This window comes from Caloenas nicobarica, chromosome 22 (genome assembly GCF_036013445.1).
Source record: "Caloenas nicobarica isolate bCalNic1 chromosome 22, bCalNic1.hap1, whole genome shotgun sequence".
In the NCBI taxonomy this organism is placed as follows: Eukaryota; Metazoa; Chordata; class Aves; order Columbiformes; family Columbidae; genus Caloenas; species Caloenas nicobarica.
The window spans coordinates 6238496-6266455 of NC_088266.1; the positions used below are offsets into that span (position 1 = coordinate 6238496).

The following is a 27960-nucleotide window of genomic DNA, read 5'->3' on the forward strand; positions in this document are numbered from 1 at the left end:
AAACCAGCAGTCATTAATGATACGCTGCTGTTTGGGCCCTGTGAGTGTGCACGGTGCCTGACTGGGGGGCAAAAGAAACTTGTTATCAGATGTTCCAAAATTTCCACTCATATTGCTTCAGATATTGGGATAAATCAGTGATGTTCAGTATTTGTATGTTCAGAGACTTGTTTACCATTTATTGTTGCTTCTGTACAACCTGGTATACATACATTTCTGTAAGGTACTTTATTTCAAGAAAAAATAGTACAGCAACAAAAATAGTATTTGCAATTGATAAAACTGAAAATACTTTTTTCTTTTTTCCAGAGATATAATAAAGCGAATAGATCAGTCAGAATTTGAAGGCTTTGAATATATTAATCCATTGTTGCTGTCAACAGAAGAAACAGTATGAAGGAACAACACCTTTGGCGTGGACAATGTGATTGACCTTTAAATTTATCCTTAACTACAGTATATGCATGCGAGGCTGGGGAACTGTAAGATTTTGGATGGAGACCAATGATTTAAAAAAAAAATTGCTGCTGAAAATCAAAGAGAAATGAGGATTTTGGTGGGTGTCTTCCGCCACTTAGTGATTCGAAAGTTCTGGGCACTGACACAACTGGCTTCATTAATGAAGGAATTTGCATTTTGTGCCTGTTTTGTGAAGGATTGAAATGTTCATTGCATCCCTGGACAAGGAGATTCTGAACAACTTGGAGATCTACAAACTTTCTACGAACATTTGATGCAATGAGCTACCAATTGAAGAATATTTCAGTGTAACATCCTGAAGAATAAAACATATTACGGTGGTGTTGAAGCTTATTTTTGATGCCTTTTTTCACAAGTGGTACCTGTCTAAACATCTCAGATATATTTAAAAGGAGTTGTGTTTTATTAGCAATCAAAACAAATTTGGGTACAAGATTTAAGTGCCTAAATGGATAAACTGCATTGAAGAACTATTACATATTTGGAACGTTCTTAAACCTGGTAAGTTCTGCTTGTTAATATTAAGTGACCATTTACATATGAAACATACAGTTCACAGCTGCAGCCTAATGTTCATTTGTATCTTTATAGAATTTGAAATGCAGAGTGACTCAGCAATATTAATTCCAAATTAGAATTTACAGTATCAATTTGAAAATCTGTTGTTCTAAACTCCAAATTTACCAAAATGTCTAGATTGAAGAAAACTAAATTTGCACACAGAGTTCTGCAAATACCTAATCAGTGCCTATACCTACAATGATGTTGCGTTGTATATTAGATTTTTGAAAAGTATTTTTATCAACTATCCAAGTACTCAGAAATAGAGCAAAACCATAATAAAGCATAGCCTTAAAGTTGAAATAGTAAATCTAGAGTAACCATAATAAGAAATACACTTTCCTGATAAAGCACACCTCCTACTTATGGTAAACTGTCTGCTTACAATTACTCAGTGTAGATTAATAACTGATCATTCTACGTAAAAGAATGGGATATTTTGGTAAAATGATTTGCATCAAAGTAGAATTTTTAATGAATACCTAAGAAATTGGATAAAGCAAAAGAATAACGATCAAATCTCTTCTCATGGAAAGTGGGGCAGGGGTACCAGGGGCAGGGAAAGGGCAACATCACAAATGTTAATTTAGCAGCTTGGAAAAGCTCGAGTCTCCACCTTTTGAGGATTAGTACGTGTGCAGCACCACCTGGAACTTGAGATGCTTGTGAAGATTTACCTGCCTCTGTAAGTAACAACTGCTGAGGCAGAATTGCTGTTTGCTCCGTTTTGGGTTAACTCTGTGTGGGTCGTAGAGATGGGGGAAAAACAACAACAACAAAACCACTCAGATAGGCAGAGAAAAGGAGAATCCCTGTGCCAGGCCGTCTCAGCAACCCGCGTCCCGTGCAGGATCAATCGCAAGGCTTTCACTTCCTCTCCATGAACATGCGGTTTTCTCAGGGTACAGCATTGCATTAGGTGCTGAACATCTTGCGGATTCACATCCACGTCATGAGGTGCTAGGACCAGACTGCCAAAACATTGTATAAAACTTTTCAGTTCTCATTAATTAACAATCTATATTTTGTATCCCCGCATTAGCCACAATTATGCAGACCTGTGGTTTTGTCATATTAATCCCATCCAGATTTAAGTTGGGGGTATTCTCTCTGGACTGTAGCTTTTCATATTAAGCAAAATGTGTTTTAATCAGCACTAAATAACTTAACCAGTAAGAAGTATTTGCCTCAAATGCCTGGACTTTAGATACTAAAGGAAACATTTACCTCTTAAATGCAATCTGACATTTTTAAATTAGTCCTTTTCCCCTTCTCCTTGGCAATTACTTTATTTACCCTGAATAAGTTTTCTTTCAGTGTTTTGAGCTCCCCTGGTAATAAAACAAATCCATAGTTACGAGTGAGTGCAGGCAGCTCCTGCCCGGAAAGGACAGATCAGTCTGTCCGCTGACACCCCAGGGCACACCACTTCAACATGGAAATCTTAGAAATGTGGCTTGGGGGGTTTTTTAACCTTTTTTTTTTTTTCTAGGTTTCAGAACATTTTGGGAGGGAGGGAAGGAAGAACGGAAGACATTTGCTAAACAAACATTGTAAAGACTACTTGATTTTATTTAAAAAATTTACAGGCATTTACAATGTTGCTGTGTTGCCAAATAGTTTGCTGGATACAAGTTTGGTTGCTCATGTGCAAGTGTTTGAATAATGTTCTGTTCATGATGAAGGGGAAATTTTTTATATAAAGTACTTGTTTTATAAATAAAAGAAAATGAAGGATGTAATTAAATGTGTGGTTTGGAAAAAAAATCCTAATATATTACAAATGGATCTGGTAATGATATATAGTTGTCTTATTTGAAATAGTAAATGAAAATTCTAGTTAATTTAATGATTGTAAAACAGTAAATATGTTCTTGTAGTTTTGTATAATTAATTAGTTGGGATCTTTGCTGACTGGTTTTAATTGTGCAGAAGATGGTATACTAATCCATAACAGCTAAGATCATTTATATTCTTGCACATCTATTAAAAGACTTTAATGAAGAAGTTAATAAGACTGTTATTATTATCAGTAAACTGAGCTATGTCCAATGTGCACTTTTTAAAGAGAACCCATTGCAAATTAAATCTATAGGATTCTTCCTGGATTTTAAGACTATTCTGTGGTTATTCTGTATCTTTGGATCACACCTGAACTGCAGGTTTTTGAGTCCCAGGCAGAGGTTTGCTGAGATCCATGAACAGCTTGAGTTGCACTCCTTTGTTTATTGTCATTCATGGCAAAGATTGCTTTTCTCAAACTTACAAAATGTTTACCTGCTATCATTAAGAAGTTACCAAAACAGATGAATCTCCTGAATCCATTCTAGCCAAACCAGACTCCCAGGTGTTCTTTATTCTCCAATGGTGATGGTTTCTAAGGCGGGGTGGAACTGGGCTGGAAAGCAGCTGTTTTGGCTCACTGACTACATTAAATCTTGTGAAACATGCAGGAGGAATGTTACAGTTAATTGTAGACCAGACTGAGACACCTGCAAAGTAAGGTTGGGAATTTAACTGTTCCTGCAGAAAGACAAGACGACATGCACACCCTTTATTTGGTCTGGATTGTGTTTTAACATAGGCTCACAGAACCAACTGTACAGTCATGTAAGTTCTGACTTCAATATTAAAATGCTAAGCTTGAATGACTTTCTAATTAAACTTTTTCACAGGTTACATGTTTAGACAAAAAAAAGTCAGCAAACTTTTGGATTAGATGAAATAAGTTATTTTGTTCAGTCTGTCTTATACATGTAAAGATTCAGAACTATGGTGTGTCAGATGAAACAGGCTCTTCAGTGATTTACAACAGTACCTTTTTTCAGAAGTATCCAGATTCCAGGAGTGCAAGTCTGATTTTCATGGGGGTCTCTGGTACATTCTACTGCCCCATTTTCAACACTACAGCTATTTTACACGTTTCAGCAGATTTAAAAGACTGCAAACAGGCAGGTGGCACTTTAGTTTCTATTGAGCTCCTGGTTTGTGATCCTGAAGGAAGATGGAGACAAGGACCTGCTTCCTTGCCGCCTTCTTCCTTTGAGAAAGGTTCATCCTTGGCCTTGTTCCTTCGCTCTTCATTCTGCATTTACCACATTACATCATCTGCACTTTCAGACAAGCATTGAGCGAGATGGCCATCGATATCCAGTTGTGACAGTCTGCAAATAGAGAAACCAAGTCAAGTCTTTATCGCCACTGTTCTTCACTCATTTCCCAAGCAATTGCTGAAGTGTTCTAGTAGCTGGATGGGTAAGTCATTCCTCTGCTCAGAAGCAAGTTTGCTTTTAACTAGCAAGAATGCTGCACTGGAATGGTTTTTGGAATATGATACGAATTTCACAGAGAAGTCTTTTCATACTTATGTATTTAAAAATACTAATTCTGCATATTGTAGTAAGGTTCACCAGCAAGATCAGACTTAGCTTTCTTTTGAAGTAATATAATCTAATAATCATGAACTTCTAAACTGAATTAGAAATAATTCTGACATTTTAAAAGTACTTTACAGTAGAAGTTTTATTTTCATTATTTTGTATATAGATAAAGCATCCAGAAACATTTTGGGTTTTGTATACTGTGAAGTTATTAAAAAAAAAAAAAGGAAACTTACGTTCCACTGAAACGAATCAGACACATGGGACAACTGTCAAGAGTTGAAGATCCCTCACTCTGTTCAGTCTTCTCCTTGCAGCTTTCAGTCCCAGGTCCGTTCACAAGAGGTGGCTTCTGTTCTGCAGGGACAGAGGTGGCCTCACCAAGTGACACGTTCCCTTGATTTGTTGGTATCTGAAGCTCTTCCCCACCACTTTCCTGTCTGTTTTTCCTGCTGGCCTCTGCAGTCCCTCTGCATTGCTGCTGAGAGCTAAAAGCCTCTGCAGAGCTTTGCGACGAGGCCAAGTCACGTGTAGAATTTCTGGGCTGAGTGAGTTTACTTGCTTCCAGTTTTGAAACACCTTCTGTGTCTTCCCCAACCACATTTTTGGCTTGATCTGGAATAGTTACACAGCATGTTTTCTCAGCTGTAGCAGGTAAACTCTTCAGTTTATCTGCTTGGCCTCGTCCTTTGTGTAAGTGGTGGATCTGGCTCCATGTTAGCTGGTGGCAGCCAAGATCCTGCGGTTTTGGATGTTTCTCTCTGCAAAAAGGTGGGAATGATACCCACTGAAAGTCTTTCATTCTGACTGTAAAGACTTCTTGTTTTTGTAGACTTTCTTCCTCAGAACTCTGTAAAACACACATACATATAATGCAGTTCAATCAATACATAAAACCCAGCTGAACATATAACAAATACTGAGAAGGTTAAACTACATTATAGAAAATATCATTTTATTTACAACTGTCTCCCATGCTTGTACAGCAATTGAGAACTTCCTGGGGTTTATGCAATATACATCTTCCCAAACTGATACAACAGGATACTCTTTTGATGTGTTCCATAGAGACTAAGGATGAAAACAACAACCTGCTGCTGTACAGGGAAAAAAAAAACCCACAACTTTAGAAGGAGTGGTTTTTCTGTGCTATGATAAGTCACACTGCTATCAGGAGCTGGAAACCAATATATTTAAAAGCTATTTCAGGTTGTTTCTCCTGATAATGACATCACTCATTGTCACTGTTGTAAGGAGTACACAAAGTGCAGACACCAGGGATCCAGCACGCTACCTTTCCAAGGAACTCTGGAAAACTGGGCACTGTTTGCCCATTTGCACATTGTAAATCTTTCAGTAACAAAATCCAGGGTTTTTCACATTCATTTGTGTTGTCTTTTTCAAACCAGGAACATCTGTCAGCCAATGCCCTGTAAAGAGAAAGACTGTCTAAGCATTTGAGGGTGTGAGAAGGGGAAGAAAATACTCAGCATTGCTATTAATTTGTCTCTTAACTTGATCTACCTCTCCCCTAACGATAATGTTTCAAAAAATGGAGCTATCCTTACACCTTAGCGCCTGCTGAGCACAGAAATCCTTGATGGCAGTTCTGCTGGTTCACGTGTATGCTTGGCCATTGAAACTACTTATCTATCTTTCTACACAACTTCACCTAATCCATCCTAGGAACGCATCAGGAAGGTTAAGTAAGCATTAAAATGTTTATATACTAGTAACGCTGTATAAAGAGAATTTCATGAGAAGGATGGATTGTTAATGTCAGGATTCTATTTCCAGCATTCCAGTTTCTTCCTGATGCGCTTTCTCCGGTCACTGCCTGGGATCGATGCAGCGCTGAGAAGCAACTGGAGCCAAGTGGAGCGCTGGGCCTTTCGAGCCCTGTTTTTGGCAGGGGCACAGCTGAGGATGAGAACAGGAGAAACGAGAACCCACCCCCTCACTGGTTCCTCGACCCTCCCCTTCCCAAGGGCTGGAAAAAAAACAGGAATTATTTCTGCTCTCCTGCGAACCTTGTTCTGATGAAAGAAAACTTAATTTTCACGTGTTAACATTTCTCATGGGCTCTGTCCCCACTGGTGCTACTCTGTGCCAAAGAACATGCAGAAAGCTCTTTACTTTGCGGTTGGCTTCTCAATCTTTCAAACGCACCACAGGTGCTGTTTTACGCAGTAGCCTTTAACACCATCGCAACGAGCGACACGAAACGTTTCAAGTGGCAGGAGCGCTCGAAGGCCCAGATGCACCTTCCCGGCCCGAGCCCGCGCCCTCCGGCCGGCAGAGCGGGGCCTCGGGCGGCTGAGGCGGCCGCTGCTCCCGGCCCCTCCGAGGGAGCCACATCCCACCCGGCCCGGACTCACTGGCGCCGCCGGGGGGGCTCCCGGCCAGGGCTGGGCTCCCGGCTCCAGGCTGCCGGCGCTTTCCTGGGCTTGAGGCGCAGCTTGGCGGCTCCATCCTCAGACATGGCGGAGGCGCGGGGCCCCGCTTCCTCCGACCGCCCCGCGAAGGGCGGTGCGGCCTCAGAGCTTCCCCCTCGCCGGGGAACAGCGCTGGCGTCCGCGGGCGGAGCGGGCGCCGGTTCTTCCTCGTCCTCCTCCCGGCGGGCCCGCCGCCAGGGCAGGGCCTCCGGCGCTCCGCCCTCCGCGCCTCCCTGGCCCGTTCCGTGAGGAGAAACCTGCTCTTTCCGTGAGGAGAAACTTGCTCTTTTTTTGAGGGAAACCCGCCCTTTTCTTGAGGAGAAACTTGCTCTTTCCCTGAGGGAAACCCGCCCTTTTCTTGAGGAGAAACCCGCCCTTTCCCTGAGGGAAACCTCCCCTTTCCTTGAGGAGAAACCCGCCGTTTTCTTGAGGGAAACCCGCCCTTTTCTTGAGGGAAACCCGCCCTTTTCTCGAGGAGAAACCTACCCTTTCTTTGAGGAGAAAGCTGCCCTTTCCTTGAGGGAAACCCGCCTTTCTCCAGTGCCCTGCTGAGCTCCATGGGGCCTGTAGTGCCCTCAGCTGCGAGGTGCTTGTCCGCCTAGAAACCCGTCCTTCTAGTGTTAATTATAGAATCATAGAATGTCCTGAGTTGGAAGGGACCCACAAGGGTCATCAAGCCCAACTCCTGTCCCTGCATGGGACAACCTCACTGTTCACACCATGTGTCCTTGAACAAGTAACAGCTGACTTGGGTTTCTACATGTCTTGAACAGATCTGAACCATTCGGATATCAGAGTTCATAAATTCACATTTGAAAGCCGTTGGTACATTTAACACGAGAGGTGAGAGGCCGAGCCAGCCACCCCAGCTGAAGTGCAGCCAGAGATCTCGGGCTCAGTCCAGCTTACAGCATTCCTACGCTAACTCAGGTATCTGTAGTGAGGTAGTCTTCTACTCTATGTAATAACTAATTTTATAACATTAAAAGAGCATTAATAGGTTTCCTTTTTGTGTAGGAGTGAGGATAAAAATCTTAGAAGTGTAACGTGTTTGGTTACTAATGGGAACTGTGTAAGTTTCTACAATAGATATCCCAGCTGAAAAATAAAACCAGTTAAAAACAATAGTCATGCTAGAGTGCTGGCATTTCTTCTATGTGATAGGCAGACTAAAATGATAACGAAATTCAGGAAGAAAGAAATGACAATGGAAAAGCCTATCATTGTCATGCAGACTAATGTTTTCCTGTATTAATATTGGTTACGGCTCCTTTTCCTCGCTGGCGGCAAAGGGATTCTCCCAAAAGTTCCAGGTGGGACAAAGTGAGCTGAACAGAGGCGAGGGGTGAATTTGAATCTGAAGATTTTAGGTCTGCTGTGGATAGAAAGCTGGTGATGGCAGCAGACGCAAAGAACAGCAAGAGGAAGTGTATATCAATAAAGCAGCGGTGTAGGTTGAAGGAGGGATCAGCCATGTAAGTGGTTGGACAATGAGATGGCAGAGGAGGGTTAGAAATTTGATTTCACAACTGCTGATGCTAATTGAAGAAGACAAACCAAAAAGTATCTCGTTTCTGTTTTTTTATTTGCCAGCGTTAGTGACTGCTATGAAATAAAAGGCACGGCACTGATTATCGCCACTTGGCGGCAGCAAACAATATAAAAATCTCGCTTTAAAAAAATCTGAGGGCCAGTGAAAGCAATCATGAGATTGAGCTAATGTCTGCAGGGCTCTACATATTTCTAGGTGTCTCTATGTTAACGATTGTTTGTGCCACAGGATTTCTTTTTGTTCGTGTGATGTTTGTGTTAGAGTTTTATATGTCTTACGACCCCTTGGACGCTACCTTGCCAATCCTCTGCTCCTACATCATGCGTTGTACCAATGGTTTATTTGGTTAGATAGGACTTCTCCTGAAACAGCAACCAGACTTGCAGGCTGGTTTTTGTGCTAAAGGTGTTGCTGTGTGGTACTCTTAGTACTGTGAGTCACGCATTATAGCATTTGTAAAAGCTTTGTTATGGGCGAGCATAAAAATGGTTATTGTGCAATAAGTGCCACAAATGAAAGAATATAATAAAAAGAATAGTGAGAATTATTACTGCAGGTGCTGATTGTAAAAAGCAAAAAGGAAAAACCTTGCTTCTGTAGCAACTGTAGCTTGTAGGTGGTTTTGTATTTTGTGGATTTAACTAAAAACTTGATGCTGTAAGATCATTTTTTTCATTGTTATCTGTTTAATGTATACCCATTACAATCTATGAGAGCAGATGTGTCAGTGAATGTTTTCATTCTTTCTCTGATTCTGTAACTAGATTTGAAACTAGCATTCTAGAAATCTTTGTCTGTTATGTACATTCAGTATTTTTCATCTGCATCTTTCCAGAACTAATAACATATTTACAGCATGAAGGTGAAGTATAGAATAGGACCTGTTCCTGGTTCTGCCACGTTGCACAAGATCATCTGTCCTGTTTCCTCCACTGATACAGAAATCCTATTACTTCTTGCTCAACTTTAGGTCTAGCATATTTTAATAATTTGAATGTTTTGTGATCTTAGAAAAAAGTTCTCATAGAGTTGCAGAGAGCAGCCTTTATCATCAGCAGCCTTGACTGGATTTGAGCCAGTGGTCAAGGGACTGGAGCTTTTGGAAGCTCGAATGCTGCTACAGATTATCTTTAAGGATTTCCTTGAAATGGAGTGCCAGCATGTGTAGTTATCTGTTCCCTGTAGAGTCTCATCGAGCTGCACACACTTAATCTTTACTTACATGGTCCCTGACTCTTGCTGTAAAGTGGGCCTCAGTTTTAACTTTTGCTCTCAGGAAGAAGGGGCTATTATAACAAATTCTAATCCTTTCGTAGTTCCACAGTCACTAAAGCCCATAAACTGCCTGCCAAACAAACCAAGTGATCTTTTCCTGAGCCGAGGGAAAGAGGAGAGTGCAGAACGCAGGTGCCAGCATTTGCTGGGGAAGAACTGGTACATTATCAACTAATCCGCCTTCTGCTATTTCTGATTTCCTACCCAACAGCTGCAACATTGAATGAGAGCTTCTGCATTTTGGAAGAATTAGAAAGCCTGGTAATGCAGGGTCTCTATTACAGATAGAACAGCTCACAGACAGGGAGGAGATTTTTGCTGCTGGTGTAGAATTTGGAGTGCTAGGCATTTTATAGCCTGGAAAAATTGTAATTTTCAGCTGTTGTAATGGAGTAATCAATGAAGAAGAGATGGCATAGTTTCTGCTATGTTTCTCTCAGAGCCCGATGCAATTGCATGCATGAGCTATTGGTTTTTTTTAATGTGCCCCCTTGAGGCTAAGGCATGTGCAGTTTTTATTAGTGCTGGTCACTGTCTGTAGTGAAATGGGAAAACCTGACTATTTTCATCACTGTGATGTATTACAACGCAAGCCACAAAATTCCAAAAGCTGTGTAAGGCTTCCTTCAGCGTAGTCAGGAGAATGAAGAAGACGTGCAGTTTCAAGCTGAGAAGCGCAGGCTTGTTGCTGTTTCCAGAGAAAGGCCGTTGAGTGGAGACAGTTTTGTAGGCTCTCCCTAATTTTTGTTGTAGATGACATTGTCTTTTCAATGAAAAGTCACTGTCTTTGAAACCTGCTTCCTCCGGTAGCTTACCAGAGCCTGAATTCGTTAATGTGCAGAGTCCGGTGCACGGCTCAGCCTTTCAATTCAGCCTTCTCTTTTCAAGTGTAAGGACAGCTCAGCACATGTGGGGCTGCATGGAGAAAATGGAGCCTTGTGACATTTATGTGCTGAGATGGAAAGACCTAAAAAGAGGACTAGGGAGACTGGCATGGCATTTGTGGGTACCAGGTTGCCAAGGAGGCATATTGTATTGAAACGGTTTCCTGGGAAACATTTAAAAATACACTGAATGGAAAAGCACATGTGATGTGCCCACAAGCGTTCTGTGTGAATGAAATGCCATGGCTGACGATGGCATCAAGAGACTGTTACTATTGCACGTAAAGATGCTGCAAGTAATTTTTCTTTTCCTTCCCATACCCTATTTGTAGGAGGTGTGCCAAAGGAATATTGTTTTGCTCTTGGGTAATGAAACACCTACAGTACAAAGATAATGATAGTGTTGGAAAACTGTGAATCAGATGAAGTCTTGTGTGTGTCAGTCCAGTCCTAGTATCGCTCATCAGTCTTCTGGCCAAGTACATGTTTGGTTAAATCAAGTCCTGATGTTCCGAGGCCCTGGGGTGAGTGTAAGAGGGGCGGGAGAATCTGCCTTTCATCTTCCTCTCACAGTTTTGCAATGTGGCTGAAAACTGTTGGAGAGAATGTTTCAGATCTCAAACAAAGATTAGGTTTGATGGCATGAAGCCATGGGTTCTGTGGCCCAATCTAGAATTATGCTGAGGGAGTTGTATAATCTCCCCATATTTTAAAGGATTTCAGCTCTGGATTTAGGATCAAATATGGCTCGAGGTTGTCATATTTCTTGCTTGCTTACTTTCTCGGTGTTTTTTTGTTGCCTTTTTGTGTGTGTATGTCTCAGTCTTACAGCCTATAGCAGTCTGAGTTCCTCCTGTTTGCTGGGTATCATTCCTTCACTTGACATCAACATGCTAAAGGGCTCCACCGCCACCACCAACAAAAAATCCATAAATAATAGCTGTAGTAATTATAGAAAATCACGTCTTGTTTATGTGCATGAAACCAAAAAATAGTGGTGCAAAATTACCAGAACTAGCACATGTGGTATGATGGTATCCATAACTAGAATGGTGAATAAAATCAGCTTAAAACAGAGTGTAATTCAACAGATGAGTATTTATTTCTTGCTTCAACAGATGTGGATAGTAAGTTTAGTTAGTTTTGCAATTTTTTAAGGGACTAGCTAGTGTTTTAGAAAGAAAATGTAGTAAATCTGAAAGTATAACGAAAGCTGTGGAGGCAAATATAAAGCTTTTAACTGAGAAGCATGTATTTTAGTTGCAATCTAGTGGTGTAATAATTTTGTTGCAGTATGGAAATGTCTTGGAAATGTGTGGTATGCCCCTGCTACCCTTCCTAAATTCTTTCCTTTTTCATGTTCATTCTCTCTCTGTCCTTCATTAGTGCTTAAGTAGATAAAAGAAATACAAAATTGGACTAATTTAGAAGACTTGACTATAAAATGCAGTAGTGTTATAGTGTATTGTTGGGTTTTTTCCATACATCATTTATTGAGTTTAGGACTTAATTCAGGGAATTTCTGCTGCCTGTGGTGTGATGCATTTAGTCAGAATACTTAATTACAATGGTCCCTTCTGGACTTAAAGTAGCTCTTTCTTGTCTTGTTTCATACTTACACCTGTTTATGAGATAGAACACAGGTGCACAAAAATTGAGGATGTTGCCTGAGATAATGCAAGACCTGGAAACTGAACTTTGGCCTGTTGCTCACTGGGTCTTTGCATAGGTGTAAGACTAATATACCTTTCAAGCAGCATTTTACTCCCAAGGGCTTTCAACACCGTGTCTTTCATAAGCTTTGAATTCACTAGAAAAAATAAAAAGATAGGACATCTTTCTGAAAGTCTTTGCCTAATAGCTCGTGTCTTCCAGAGCATTGATAAACTCGAGTGCAAATATTCCGTCTCCTTTGCCCCAAAGACACACTCTGGCTTTAGTACCGCACCGTTCATGACAAACATTCACCTAGTTTACCATATGCATTCTCTCATCTTAGCTGTTCTCTTTGCATGTTAGGAAATTTATTTCTACTCGTAACGTATTTCATGTGTGTTAGTTGTAAATATTGTGCTCATAAATCAGCCTGGACCATCCGGCCCCAAGGATGGAGGCAGCTGACAGTAGGTCTGTCTGCTTCGCATTGTGGGATGTACTAGTTCTCTGGTTTTTCCATTGCTTGGCTCTCAGTGGCATGTTGCCAGTCTCCTGTCTCGCATTAACAGGAATATTGTATATTACTGAATTTAAAGTGTTTTTCCTTCAGGACTAGAAGAACGTAATGGTGTGTGCATCTGGCAGTGTGACATTATTCCTGTGGAGCGCAGAGTGCCCTCCGCACAGAGAATCACCGCTGTGCGTTTCTGCTGCCATCCTCTGGACCTGAGCAGTTTCACTGTCTGCACTGAGGTAGGTCTGAGACCAGGTTGTTTATTCTGGTCCGCTAAGCAGACCCTTGGTTTGTACACAGGACATCCCAATACTATAACCCTAAAAAAAAAACAACCCAAACCTTCCCCAGAACAGTGAGTGACCCAGAGCACATGATGCATTTCAGGAGAGCCGGAAAGGAGAATGGTGTCATCACCTGAGGGGAAATGAAAATCAGAAAGAAACGAGGAGGGGAAATTTTGCTGCTTATTTTTAGACTCTGTGGGTGAGTATTATTTTCGGCTTTGTCTCTATTAATTTCTGCAGAACACAGTGTTAAGATGTGATTAGACTCTCTACGAATACAGTATCATAATTTCTAGCTAAGTAATTACTCACTAGCAATCGTTGAAGACTCTGTGTACCCATTTGTACCAGGATAAGGTAGCACAGACTGAATAGACATGTCTGAGACAGCTATAAGCTATCTAGTCGAGAAATAAGCCTTACACATGTATTTACACTTAATGAGTTCAGAAGAATATGTCCATGACACTGGGTCAATTTACAGAGAGGGAGCCTGAGTTTGAAACATTCTGGTAACAATTTTCACCAGATACATATTGGGTGTGTTGTAGAAGTCTCTCTGCTGTTACAAAGAACAAGAGAATTAATGGGTAAGAGCCTGGTCTTGAGTGCTAGAGGAGTCCCATTCAGAGCCTTGGATTTTGCTGTACAGGACAGGGAATGCAAAGCTAAAATTCCCCTGTTGCACAGTGAATACAGTGAGAGGCAGGAAAGAAGACAGGATCTTATCAAAGGATCTCCCGGTTTCCTTTATAAACAGTTAAGAAGCAGCTTTACCACTTCCCTCACCTTTGAGAGGACAATAGATACTAAGCCTACCAAAATGCTCTTTGACTGTCTTAGGATGTGTCTGTAGTCTAAGGAGCAATAAAAGCTAATACTGGGTTAAAGCCAGATATTTCTAGTTAGTCTGCAATGTTGTCTTTTCATCTGATGTGGAGGCAGAAAAGTGCAATAGAGACTGATCTTTGCTTTGAGAAACCTGAAGCTGGCCTTTTCACCAACTTGTGTGAGTCATTTCATCTCCACATCGCTCCTGTACTTCGCAAACTTATCAGCAGAAGCTCTGCTTACAGGCAGTGTTGTACCTTACACAATAAAGACCAGGTCTTGTTGGACATGATTAGATATCGCTGACATTAAATGTAATAATTTACAGAAATTTACAGTCAGAATGTTTTAAATAAGGGTCAAGTGCTACAGATGCTAAAGCAATTTTGCTAGCTTTTGTTACATTCTGACTTTAAAGCGACAGTACTTCTGGAGAATTTACACATGCAGAATGTACTATATCTCCTTTAAAATTATGAAAAAAAAAAGTTTAAGGACTTGATCTAGGGGCTTTTTCCCAGTGTACGCCTGTTATTCTTTTAGTGTGTTTTTCCATGTGAATGGTAAAAGTAGATGGGATGGTTTCACAACCGCTTCCATTAGATTTCTTTTTCTGACCCCTATGTACTTGTGGAATTGCTTCTAGTGGAAAATAATAATAAAATCACTCTAGGGAACAGAGTGCCCAGCAGATTTTGTTGCCATTTGCTCATGTATGTCGGTAACCCTTTTCTCCTCTAGCTGTTTGGTAAGGACCAGCGTGCTTTGCTAACAGACTGCTTTGCTAATGAAATGAGAAACTTTAATTGCTGTTTCAAATCCAGTATGTGCTCATAGCAACTTAATGGTTGTTTTCTATAGGGTTATTTTTAAGTGACCCATAAATAAGCAGTTCCATGGTCTCAGATGTGTTCCAGCCTAAATGACAAATGCAATTGGTCCTAATTGGTTTCCTTGGTAGTTCTCAGAGAGAACCTTGACTAGTTAGTCTTAATATTGCTCATTCCTTTGACTTTTGCTGGTGGTTCCTGGAAGTTTCTCAAGGCATTGTTGATCAAAACTATTGAAATAGTGTAAAAGTGAAGTCCCACCCTCTCACTGACAGAACCGGACCTTTTGTGCAGACAAAGGACTTGAGTCTCCAGGGCTGTCATGTCTGATATTCTTCATTGGTAATAAAGGCACAGAAAAAAGAGGGGGAGGGTGCAGCAGTGGACCCTTCCTGCTTCAGCTCCTTTCTGTGTGGAAGCACAGACTTGAGCTGGCAATGTGTCCCACGAAGCACAAATACATATATATATGTATATATTTAACTGTACTGCCGGATATACAGTTGAGAGCATGGAAGGATTCAGAAATGACGGGATGTTTCTATGGCTAGCAAGAATGCCCAGATTTGTTATAGTGATGATCTTTAAAAGAAAATACAGCAACATCAGAGAGGAAACAAGGGAACCATTTTAACTCTTGGTGGTGAAGGAGGGATGTATTTTTTGGATCGGTGCCTCCTGAAGTGTCTTAAACTTTTCTGTGAAGCAGCTAGTCATGGCCAGTGTCCAGAAAAGGAGAGTGGGTGCTTTATGTGATACATTCCAGCAATTTCTGTGCTGAAAATATCACCAACAATGTTTGATGTCAACACACAAAGGCTTTGTCCCAAAGTTATTGAGGAACAGAGAAGTAAGATTTTGAAAGAGAGGGAAAAAGGAATATAAGGCCTGGTTTAAGATGTTTTAAAGTGTTTGTTCCTGTGGGGCTTTTGACAAAATTATTCTATCAGCATAAATTTATTTTAGTCCAGGAGGGGCCATTCTCCTCCCTGCCTTCTTTTTTTTCTTGGTTTAAACTAACTGTACAAATTACTCAGCTTTCCTGTGTGAAGATTCAAACAGAGAGAAAATAATCCAATCCCTGGATTTCTAAATTCAAGTAGCTTTTAAATAAGAAATAGTTTTGAAAGAAGAACAATAATCTTGCTGGTAGTGGGTGGCATAAAGAGGCTGTTTTTTCCATTCAAGGCTTTTTCTTTTAAATGTATTTGATTTAGATTGATCTAACTTGGTGTGGGAATTGAAAGTCTGACTGTGAAACTTCCTGTTCTGAGTTGTGGCTTAAGTGAGTTGCTGGATGAATGCGTTTTACCATTCTTATGTCCTCTTGCTTGCATAACGATCCTTGATTCTGATGAGTTTCCATCCCATGCGTGGGCTCGATGCAACATTGCACTCACGACTGGTTAAAAGCACAGGAAATCTGCACTTCTATCCAGACGTCCTATGCTTTTTGAGATAATTACTTCATTTCTTTCTCTTGCCTCAGTTTGTCAGTACAGTGTAACTTCCGTAAGTGCTTTGAAGCCCCGCTGGAGGACGTTACCAGATGAAGCAGGTAACCCGCGACTTACTGTAGAGCATCAGCTACACAAGCTCCTCTGCTGAGGTGCAGAGCTCTTTGTGCTCAGCCACTCACAACACAAATATTAAGCATAACTGTGTGAATTATCTTTCGTTGACTGATTTATATTCAGTGTAGCAATCCCTTGGAGTGAGCTGACCACCAGCCCTGTGCCAGTGTCATGTTTCTAGAGACTGTATACTCCCTGCGAGTGTGGTGTATTGAGCGAGTCAATAAGCTTTTGCTCCTTAGCTCCCTTTCCATTACTCAGTGAAATATTTGCAGAACCCGTGTTTCATGATTGGCCCGGTTACTGATTTATCTCCTGTACTGTTTATCTCCCTGGGATCATGTTATTTTTCCAGAAATGACCTCCCTTGCTCACAAACCACAGCTACTTTGGTCTTATTTCCCTCCCCACCCCCTCCTCCTGGCACGCTAATAGTGATTCAAACTGGCTGTTAACTTCTACTCTGCAGTTGTCACCCAGCCTTGCCAAGTTAAATATTGCAAATGAAAATTAGAATATGCTTGGCACTGTCTTCGGTTGGAGGTGCAGCCTGCACTTTAGGAGGTGATGGTCATTACCAAACGTCAGCTTTGGGGAGATTCAACAGACGGGAATGCTCTGGTTTAGATTATCTGCCTGTGTATTTGTTTAGACAGACTCATGGGCACTTCAAATGCCTTTGGAAGCCAGTGTTCCAGTGCACTGGGAAGGATGGGAAACACGGAGGTATAAGGAAGTGTTTGTAGTGCACATGAAGTGCTTTCAAATAAGAATGTGCATATTCCTATTTGCTTAAGCCGTGTAGCAATGAAATCCATTAAAAAAAAATCTGGATGGCTGTTGACTCAGGTGACTGAGACCAGGGCAAACAAACTCAACTCATCGCGCACCTCTGGAAACAAATCCATCAGACCTTCTAGTTACTCAGTTATTGATAGATGTCTGTGGGAACGAAGTGTCAGGAATAGTAGCTGAAACTTTTTAGAAGCGATTTTTTTCTTGCTTGCTTTTCTTAGAACTAAAATAAAATGAGAACAGGATCTGTGGCCTGGCATATCTCCAGAGGAATTTCAGGGACTTTATTAATCAATTATATAAGGAAAAGCATTGGGCAATGGACAAAAATGGCAAAGCATCTATGTGAACTTGTTGATTTTTTTTTTCTAGCCAGCCCTTCTAAGGACCTCATTGTTTTTGCTGCTGAGTAAAAAGAGTCTCTCTTCACAGAGGCAATTTCAATGGGTAACTCCTTTTGAGGAAGGGTTTGAGAAGGAATAAAAGCATGACACAAAAACTTGCTTTAAGGTAGGCAACATAGTAGGTCAGGGCAAAGCTGTCCTCTTATTTCTAGTGCTGAACATGATCCAGTAGCCAGTTTCTTCCGTCAGTGTAGAGTTCAAACTGATGAACTTAGTGCCTTTACTCTGAATCTGAGGATGTTGTGTGCTGAGAGCAAACCTGACTAGAAACTTCAGTGACACCTTTTGGAAGGACTCTGAATTTTCAGGATCAAACATGATGTAAAGCATCCAGAACTTTCTCTGGTATTGCCAGCTGAGAATGGCAATGGAGCTTGTGACAGCCTAGACCTTGCATTCTTTGCTATCCATACTCCTGCTGAGATAAAGGCTTGTCTTGATGTTCCAGATAACTCTAATTATATAGACAAACAGATAAAATTAAGACAAATTAATCAAAAATGGAAAATTAGTTGGACAAGTGGAAAAAATACATACAGATGCTCAGAAGCACCTAAAGTCCCATTTGGTGCAATGACTGCTAAGTCAGCTAGCAGTTTTTTATGAATGAGAAATCTCATAAGGACGGGAAACGAGTTAAAATTTGCCCTAGAGCAACTGTAACTTCTACACCTCTTTTTTTTTGGTTCATAAACACCTCTGTCTCCTGCAAAAATACTTGTGAGGATACTTTTTAATATGGTTTGCTAAGTTTTGTTGCTTGACTTCATTGTTCCTGCAAATCAGCAAATTAATTCCATTTGCAGTTCAATTTTTTTCTAAGGCAAGGAATGTTCCTGCCAGATTGCTGTTCCTACCCTGACCCTTAGAGCTCACACACCACAGGATCTCTGTCTTGCAGAAATGTACAGTGTTAGCAAAGTGTAATATGCACGTGGAAAGATCTCGTAGGGCCGGACTATGATGTGTACTTTGCTAGTGCTAATTCATTAAGCAACTTCAGACATACATCGAATAGCACTTTTATCTCGTGTTTAATTGTTAAATACCATCAGTGAAGTTGTTGGATAAACATCACTGTCCCTTTGTCTGAATTTCACATAACAATCAGTCTATTTGTTTCACTATAGCTGTCCTGTAGCTGATTTACACTGAACATGGCAGATAAGACTCTCATAGGGTGATTATAGTGAAATCATTGCAGTTTGATGCCGATGTAAGACAAAACTGGATCTTTGAAGTCAGATTTTTCCCTGGAGTAGGGCAGAAGAGAAGGTGTTCTCCTCAGCTGAGGCAGGTGGGGGGGGTGTTTGCTCGTTTATGCAGAAGTTTGTGACTTCTTAATATTCCTGACTGTAGAGAAGAGGCCAGTGCTGTTACAAAGTACATAAGGAAAATAGGAAGCCTACAGCAGAAAAAGTCTGAAAATCAGAGAAGGCTACGGAGCCGGTGAGAAAATGAGAGGTGACATAAGAGCAGGAAGGAAAGGGGAAGGTTGTGTCATTAGAGACTGGAATTCAATGTTTTGATGAAGCTCCATGGATACAGGAAGGACCAGGGCGGGTAAAAATAGCTAAATGAAAATGGTACAAGTTCCAAGAACCCAGCTCTCTGAAAAGAAAGAAATGTATGTTCTTGCTTAAAAACAGGCGGAAAAAGTTATGTGTTTTTATGAAGCATTAGAAAGAATGAAGGAGAAGAGAAAGGGGCAAAATTTGCTGACTGCAATTTCTTTTTTTTTCCTCCAACTGAAACTTGAAATCTTGTGTTATTATACACGTTTCATCCAAATCCTCAGTGGCTTGTTTCCCAAGAGAGAGAACACTTCTTCAGTAGAGTTGTCTCATCAGAAGACCTTGGAGGCTGTTCAAATGAGAAGGATTTTTTGGGCTGAGCACATGCTAATGCTTACAGACACACAATTCTCTCACTCCCTGACTGATACAAAACACTACTGATCATTGTAGGAGAAGATGGCCATAATGTATAGAACAGTTTACTTTTCAGGACTTAAATTTGCCCAAAGCCAGGAAGCAATTAGATTGAAGTCTCTATATTTTTTTTTGTGCTGAATTGTATATGCTCACATCCCCCCCATAGAGCTTCACTTCTCATCTATAAATGAGAAAGCTCTTACTACAGGAAAAAGAAAGAAAATCAACCAATTTACTTACTTAGATTTTGTTTTTGCGAATTTCTGAACAGATGGTAATATACCACAATGGAAGTTTTATAAAAATTTCCATCTTTTAACTGAGTGCAGGCCTGAAATTTTTCCCTGGTGAAAATGCGGAGTGTGAGTCATTAAACATGCTCTGTGCTATCTGCATGGGATTTTCACTTAGTGTATTCAGAAAAGTCAGAAAGCCGTTCCATTACAGTAACTGCCTTTTTTTTTTTTCCCCTCCACCTGGGCAAATGGCCAATTCCATCATCTCGGGCTCAGCAGCATGAACAAGGAAGGTACAGTCTGAGGAGGGGATGGAATGCGCAGACAAGGGGAGAGGCGTTGCTCCACTGTCCGAGAGCAGCAGGCGATTTCTGACGCTTAAACAATTGTCAGAAGAACAAGCCTGAGTTATGATTTCTCCAGTCCAGTCCGAATCCACTAATTGAAAAGTTATGTTCTAGTTTTACAAGTGAGAGTTTATATTGCCTGCAGAGTGTTCAGCATCTACTGTATCTTGGCCCTAAATTATCATTATGGAGATAGAGAGTCCAAACTTAATCTTTGTTTGGACTCCATTTGAAATTTGGCACTGATTGCTCTGGGACCAGTAAGGCCCAGAGATGCTGAGTGTGATTTTCTGCAGGTTGACTGATGTGACCTTGGAGAGCTAGAGGAGTTCAAGCTCTCCAGTCTCTAGTACTGTTCATCTTAGTGAAGTTATAGAACTTCGCTGGGGGTGGAATATAAAGGGATTTTTACATTGAGCCTTCAAGGCATTTGTAAAATCCTCTGGTTCCCTCCAGGGCCCCGAGTGGAGTGTTTGATGCCCAGTCCTTGAAGAAATCAAATTGGGGTGTGAGATTTCCAGTGTGGCATTTCCTTTGTATCATCTCAAGGTGGTATCTGTACCCATTTTGGAGAGGAAATGTGAAAAGGTCATGAGCTGTATTGCCCCTTAGTTACTGACATTAATTGGGTGTGTTAGAAGTGCAGAAAGATGAATGGATTGAGGGATGGATGGATGGATGGATGGATCTTCTTCCAAGGTATCTGGCATTCAGGGAAAGATTAGTTAATTATTCTCAGTCTGTGTGATACTAAATGACATCTACAAGAGAGGTGAATGGCATCTTATTGGATGGCAAGAATAATATAGAACACAATTTCCCCTGAAGAAATAGCTCACATACCTTATATAATGAATGAGCTCATTTTGCCTGTGTTTGCCAGAAACAATAAAAGTTAGAAAATGTCCCAGTAATTAAAATAAAGTGTTACCCAGATTTATGGTGAGAAATGTGAAATGTCAGGCGATTGAGTGCAGCTCCACACTCACAAATAAGCTTCACATTGGTTAGAACAGGTTGCATTCATTACTAGAACAGTGTGGGTCCAGCGCTGGCCCCAGAAGGCAGGGAATGGGGAGGGAAAGGTGCCAGCTGGCGTGGGAGCCCATGGACCGACGGACATGCTGCCCCACGCACTGTACAGACACCATCATTGCTTCAAGATGGGCTTGAGATTACACGAGGGACAGCGGGAAGAAGGGAGAGAGCAGCATTCGCAGGCCTGTCCCACGCAGAAAAGAAATCCTGCAGAAATTTTTGAAAGGGTGCAGATGAAAAAGGGGAGTCTAAGCAAGGCTGGCCTCTCCTGCAATCCTTCCTCTCACAGCCACCGTTACTTTCTTAAATACAAATGCTATACCTATGAATGGTATAGAAGCTTATGAATAGGAGTTCACCATTTGTTTAAAATTATCTTAAACCCTCGCTATTCTGGAGGCCATTTTTTTGTCCATGGGTCTACTCTATACACGTGGTGTGCATATAGACTTAGGGCGTATTGAAAGTGTAGGACTGTTGGAAACAGAAGTGATTCTCACGGCAAGTCTGTAACATTAGCCCGTTTGAGCAGCACCCTGCGAGTCCTGCTGAACCATCCCAACTGCCTTTCTGCTCCGTGCAGCTGAACAGGGCGGCTGCGGAAACTGAGACTGAGAATCTGCTGCCTTCACATCTCAACCTGCTCTCTGTCTTTTGGTGTTGGATTCTCTGCTCACATACATTTAATTCGGGAGTTGTTCTACGAATATCAGTGGAGTTTTGTTAGAAAAAACCCTAGTCATTAAGTTAAAGCAGTTGATTTTAACTTGGTAAAAGATTTGGATTCTGAAAAAGATCTGCAGGGTGGCCTTAACCCAGTTGTGTGTCTGTTGCCCAGTTCCACAGCTGTAAAATGACAGTATGAATTTATGTCTTTTTCATTACATGCTGGTAAGAAAAATCTCATTATGCTAATGAGGTGTGCATATGCTTTAATCACAGGTTCATTCAGAAAGCCCATAAATAAAATAAATATGAGATCAACCCAAAAGAATTTGTGAGAGAAGAGTAGAAATTCCAGATTTTTAGGACAGCACATTCTGAATTACTGAAGTGATGATGCAAGCACTTATCTTCATAGAGTGCCTGGTGCTCTGTGTGTTATTTATAGGAGACACAGGCCTTTAAAATAAATTGCAGGTTCATATGTCAGACCAGCAGATAGAGGATCACCTTACAACAAGGGGTAGATATCATAAATTTCAAGCAGATCATGGGGCTCATTCCTCACCATGATTTTGGATCTTAATCCATTGCAAAGTATGTACCAAAGACCAAGAGAAAAGACACAAGAATCTTACTGATAACCCAACTAGCAGATAATAAGGTCTTGCGGAGTATTTCCAGCAAAGGTGCACTTAAGCACATCAATATTATTTGCAAAATATGGATACCATGATAAATTATCCTAAAGATGGAAGAGATTACAAAAAAGATACGTGAATTCCCTGGAGTCCGTGAGAGGCTGTTGGGGAAGGGAATGTTTGGCCTTAAAGCTGCAGGTGGGTTTCAGGTGAGATGGAAATGAAGCGGTTTGAGTGGCAGCACATGCAAGTCGCTGCACGCTGGGTGTGAGCGCAGCTCTGCTGCCCCTGGACCCGCCGCAGCAGCTGCAGCAGATCAGAGCAGCGTTCCCACAGCTCCTGCACCGCGGAGCCTGCGTGGGAGGGAACCCACTTGGTTCAGTGAAGCTCAAAGCTGAGTTTTGCTCGTCAGTAACTCCTGTAGTGCAAGGTTGGCACGATTGTTTCCTTTGATACTGATTGCTTTGGGATACACTAGATGGCTGTAAGCCCTGAACTAGGGGAGATACTTTGCTTAAGTTTAACTTTGTCTTAAATGTGTTGATTTTTGATCCCTAGAATGGTGACAGTGACTGTTTGGTACCAGCCTGCGTGAGAACCATGCCAGGGGAAAAGCTGAGGGCAGACAGCAGCAATTCACTTGCTCATTTCACAGGACAAGGCTTTGGCTTGGCATTCTTATCCCTTCCTCTGTCGGGTGATATGCCTTGTTTGCTTATTGCTGGATATGCTGAGAAATGAAAGATTCCATGTTAATATAAATGACAAAAAGTCTGTGCAGCCCTGATTCATCTAACAGGTCTATCCCGTAAGCTCCTTTGGGAATCCTGAGGGTTCCAGCTTGTATTCATCTCTGTGGCTCTGACGTTTTCCAGTGAACTAATTTCTTTATTGGAAGGAGCGAGCTTTTAAATTTTTTTTTTAATGAGGTGTTTGGCAGCATCCACTGGGGCATGTAGGTGCAGAGTGTGTGGGCAAGAGGGGCAGCCCTGAGCAACATACCAGGCAACTTGGGACTAAAAAAATCTAAAAGGTGGAGAGCTCTTTCATGAGCTTTTAACGGCCACTCCACCTCCTGTAGTTTGTAGGATGCCTGATGATCTCCCGCAATTTCAATGTGAATTTTAGGTGTGAGAGCAAGTTGTGTGTTAAGCAGGTTATATGCTCATGACGTACATTAATCATGGATGTATGTTGGATGATGCGAGCCGGTTCTGCAGTTCGCTCCAGTCAGACAGTTTTGCTCTGAAGAGCCTGCTGAATGGTGTTAGCAGGAAAGCTGCTCCCTGGCACGTCGGGAGCAAAAAGCATCTGTTGCTGTAACCTGAGCTTAACGGCCAAATCTTATCCTAGATGATTATCCCTGAGGATCAGGAATAGAGAGGAACACGAGATGTGTATCGATGACTATCGATCAAGAGGTTCTGTACTTTGGAAAGAAACATCCCAAAGCTGACCTGGAAAATGGTAGGACTTGATAGGTGGTAAATACCACAGAAGTCCCAACCACCTCACTGATCTCTTTGGCCTGCAAGGCATTGTGTAAATAGTTTATTTTTCCGTTAATTAAAAAAAGAGAACATTTGTGTTGACATGAGTCCATTGCTGACCTTGTCAGACAGTGAATTTTTTTGTTTGGTTCATCTTAAATATGACTGATTCTTTTCTTTTTTTTCTTGTGACTTTTTAGATGTTTTACAATTCACTTATTTCAGTACATTTCTAAGAGAAATATGTACAAAAAATTGCGGTCTCTTTAAAAATGTTTCAATTTTTTTTTTTGGCCGGAAGGATAAGAAGATGGTACACATTTGTGAGATAATTTTTTGTAAGCTAAATCTGTGTTTTGTTGAAAAATTGAAATATTTAATTGAAAAAGACGGGCTGTCAGATACGTCTTTTTCAACAGAGTTCGAAACCTTATTCTGCAGGTTCTGGATAGTTTGGCCATTCCTCAGTTTCACTGTGAGGGAATTGATCAACAAACATGTGACCTGAAGGTCTTAAAAGGAAAGGAAGGAAGGAAATATCCTGGTCATGCAGAAATTGTTTTACTTCAGTATCGAAATGTCACAATTAGAAATGAATATGTATGATACAAACATGGAGAAATTAGATGTTCGTTGCTATAAAGAATTTACCGTCTAACATGAGCTACAGTAGGAATTTTGATGTGTCACATTTGCAGCCTTGCTTTCATTTTTCATTTACTTTCCCTCTTCACAACGGGCCCTTCCCAACCATTTTGTCAAATCGCTGCAATATGCAGCACAGCTCTTGATAATCCCCAGTTCTTCCTGACTAAGCAAGAATCTGAAACCAGATGGGGACTGGGGTGAATTCGCTTAGAATATACTTTTCATATGCCTGTATAAAAATATGCATAAACATGATACCCTCCTCTTGGGGGTAAAAGGTGGGACATGATACTTGTGAGAGGCACCAAGTTCTGCAAATTAAGGCAACGGGGAGGGAAACAAATGGCCTGTTAAATATAAAAAACGGAGTCTGCTTTTTGTTCTGGGCCTTTGGAATCTGTGGGTGGATTGGAACTGGCAGGCAGGGAGCAAACACCCACCCACCACAGGGCTGTGTGGTTCAGAAGTTTACAAGAGTATTTGTGTTCCAGGAGCTGTTGGCCTTGAAGCCAACAGAGAGGGGGAGGAGAAGAGGCAGAGAATGAGAAAAACACTGTGGTGTGAGGGCCCTTCCTCTGAGATATTTTTCCCCTCCGCTTTCTCCTGCTAGAGGCCTTTGGAACTGGAGCAAGACAAACAGTTACTAGGGGAAAGATGAGTATGATTTTAAGATGCGCAGCGCTCACAGTCTGTCGTCAGGGGAGGCAGAGCCTTCAGAAGCCACTGCCACCTTAATCCCAAATGACAGCTCCCATTGCCCCCCCGGCTCCTGCCCCGCTGCTGGTTCATGCTGCAGTCAGTAGGGTATAAAGAAATGGAAGTTTTACTGTATTATTACTGTATTATTATAGGACTTGAGAATTTTTTTTCTGTCCCATCACCGATTTAGGTTCAGAATCTGCCACTCTTAATCGGTCACGCTCTGGATGTTGCAGATCCAGAAACTGAGGCACAGAGAGACCAAACAATGTGCCCAAGGCAATGGGAAGTCTGTGGGGGATCTGGGAATAGACCCCAGATGTCCCGAGTTTTCCATCTTAACCACAAGACCATCCTTCCTGTCTTTCGGGTAGACCCCTCTGCTTCAGGAATTCCGGTTTATGAGTTCCACCCATAAACAATCTGTTGCACGATGCAGTGATTTATTTGCTTAGAAGTCATTTGGAAGGGGAATGGCACCTCTCTGACAATGAACTGCAGTTACTACTGTTCTTTCTTTGGGAGGAGTAAAGAGGAGGGATGAAAAAAAGCCAAAAAACCAGAACAGCTTATAGAGCTAAACAGCTTTTCCATTGCTATCGAAACTTCCCGCAAGCATTAATTTTGTTCTTTAAAAGAATCAGGAACTCCATACAATATGTTTCGGTATATCTAGCCATTTATATTTTAGTGAATTAAAAAAAAATGACTGAAACCGGACTAAATCCATCTAAGGAATGATTCTGCTGCTGTTTGCACCTAAGTACCTTTGATGGTTTGGTGGCTTCCCTGGGTGTTGGGTACTTGTCCCTTGCCACAGTCAGAACTTCTCTGCGAAGTGAGTGGTGCGAAGGGTTTTCTTGCTAATAAAGCCTTTGCTTTGGGAATGAGGGAAGAAGTGGAACGTCAGAGATGTCCTTCATTTTATCAAGACGTGGCATATTGAAAATAATCCTTAACTAAAACCTTTTAGTTGCTCCTGTTACTCAGTGAAGAATACTCCAAGCTGTGCTTTCTCTGAACGTGGCCACCTCCGTAGCATCAGGAATCAACAAGGACTGTGTGGCCTACAGTGTTAGATTGCATCTTTAGACCTTGCTATTGTCGTAATACCTAAAAATTCTGCTTGCGGATCAGTGAATCCGTGTGTGGTACATTGTAGAAACAGAAACTCAGAGGGTACTTCTTGCCAACAGTGGCTTTCTATAACAAAGCAATGTGGTGAAGATTCTCTGAAGTGTCTTCTCTCAGCACACGAAGACACAAGTGATGACTCAGACCAATGTTCTTGGATTTTCTGAACTCCCCTGCAGTACTTTAAAGCGATGTTTAAGCTGGATATGTGAGAGTGGGTTCCTCTCTGGAGAAATGCTGATTTAGTTGCAAGATCAAAGCTCTTTTGCAATCCTGTGACACTTCTTTCCTCTGAATGGGATTTCGGAATATAAAAATACAAATAAAATATGAGAGCTTGCTGCATTCCCTGCTCCGTTACGTTGAGTACATTGCAACCTTGTTGTTTTCTGCTTGCTGTTTTAATTAGCGTTTGGATATTTGTCTATTTGTTCTTCCTCTTGTCCTGATCTACCTGCTTGTTCTGCTTTTTACTGTAATGGCAAAAACTCTTTTAGAGGAGGCCACGTGAATGCTCCATTTCTGTGTCACTCATCGTTCTATACTATGAATGATGCTTAAAGCTGCTTGCATTACAATTTTTTTTAAACAATTGTACTGGTGTGAAACTGCTCTCCAGCATTTTTTTGGCATGTACAACTGACAGAATTTGGAGAGAATAGGCCTTTTAAGCTCATTTCTTATGTTTGTACTTAAAATTCTAGAAAAAAGGGAGAAGCCAGGTTTGGTTTTTGGGGGTTTTTTTGCTTTGAAATTCGATGTTATAGAGATGTCATCAGAATGATAAACTCGCGACAAACCCGGCGGGGCCGATGGGCGGGGCCGATGGGCGGGGCCGATGGGCGGGGCCGATGGGCGGGGCCGATGGGCGGGGCCGATGGGCGGGGCCGATGGGCGGGGCCGATGGGCGGGGCCGATGGGCGGGGCCGTTTCCCTGCCGCCCGGTAGAGGGCGCTCGCCCCTGGCTCTGCGCTGGCAGCGGAGGCACCGGCCCACCGGCGTTTGCGGCGAATGTGGGGTTTTTTTGCTTGATTCCCCGTTGCTACTTCAGCGAGGGCTGGAGTAGCTCACCTACCTGGCGCACACCTGCGTTGCCGTTGCGCCTCCCGCTCCTTCCAGGTGTTAAACGCGCGCAGGCGTCGCACGTGAGCTGAACGAGCGACACGTGTGTCGGGAGCGGGGCGCGCATGCGCACGCGGCGCTGGGTGCATTGGCTGCGCCGCTCGCCACTTTGTGCATCTGAGGATGTGCTGTTTTCAGCCATGAATCGTCTTTGTACGCGTGCGGTTTCTGCTCTTGGGGGCGTGTGCTCAAAGTTGAACTTGGGCGTTGTAAGCTGATTTTGCGACGGACAGGGCTTTTTTTTTTTCTTTTGCGGTGTGCGTGAGGCAGACGCGTTTTGGCGTTTCCCCGCTGTCCAGAAAGCAGGAGGAACAAGCCGGCGCCCGACCGCCCCTCCTCGGCGGCGCGGCGGTCCGTGAACCCAGGAGTTTACCCTCCCTCCCTCCTTCTCTCCCCGCGCGCCCGCCGGTGCCGCGGCTCCGCGCAGAGCGGAGGGGGCCGGGCGCTGTTCCTGGAAGAGCCCGGCCTGGGGAGTTGGTCACATTCTTGGCCGGGATTCAATGACTGAGGCAGACACCAACAAACAGAGGGGGGGAGGAGGAGGAGGAGT

The 27960-nt window shown here is 42.1% G+C and overlaps 2 protein-coding genes across 3 annotated transcripts in view; one reads left to right on the plus strand and one right to left on the minus strand.

Moving 5' to 3' along the window:
• Window positions 1–3110, plus strand: part of PRKCZ (protein kinase C zeta) — a 32459-nt gene extending 29349 nt beyond the window's left edge. For both annotated transcript variants that reach the window (XM_065649882.1, XM_065649883.1), the window contains exon 19: window positions 310–3110. In XM_065649882.1, coding sequence (XP_065505954.1) covers window positions 310–397 — 88 coding nt within the window. In that variant the 3' untranslated portion in view covers window positions 398–3110. The remainder of the gene's footprint in view (window positions 1–309) is intronic.
• Window positions 313–27552, minus strand: FAAP20 (FA core complex associated protein 20). The gene is made up of 5 exons (XM_065650298.1): window positions 27364–27552; window positions 6800–7089; window positions 5716–5851; window positions 4658–5271; window positions 313–4205 (listed from the first exon to the last, which is right to left on the minus strand). Exons 1-5 carry the CDS (start codon window positions 27550–27552, stop codon window positions 4133–4135), a joined length of 1302 nt encoding a protein of 433 aa, XP_065506370.1. The 3' UTR covers window positions 313–4132.
• Window positions 27553–27960: the final 408 nt, after the last annotated feature.

Coding starts and splice junctions, on each gene's coding strand:
- FAAP20 (XM_065650298.1), bottom strand. CDS start 27,552: ATGGCTGAAAACAGCACATCCTCAGATGCACAAAGTGGCGAGCGGCGC. Junction 7,090..27,363: donor GCAACGCAGGTGTGCGCCAG/GTAGGTGAGCTA, acceptor GGAACGGGCCAG/GGAGGCGCGGAGGGCGGAGC. Junction 5,272..5,715: donor TTCCAGAGTTCCTTGGAAAG/GTAGCGTGCTGG, acceptor TGTGTTTTACAG/AGTTCTGAGGAAGAAAGTCT.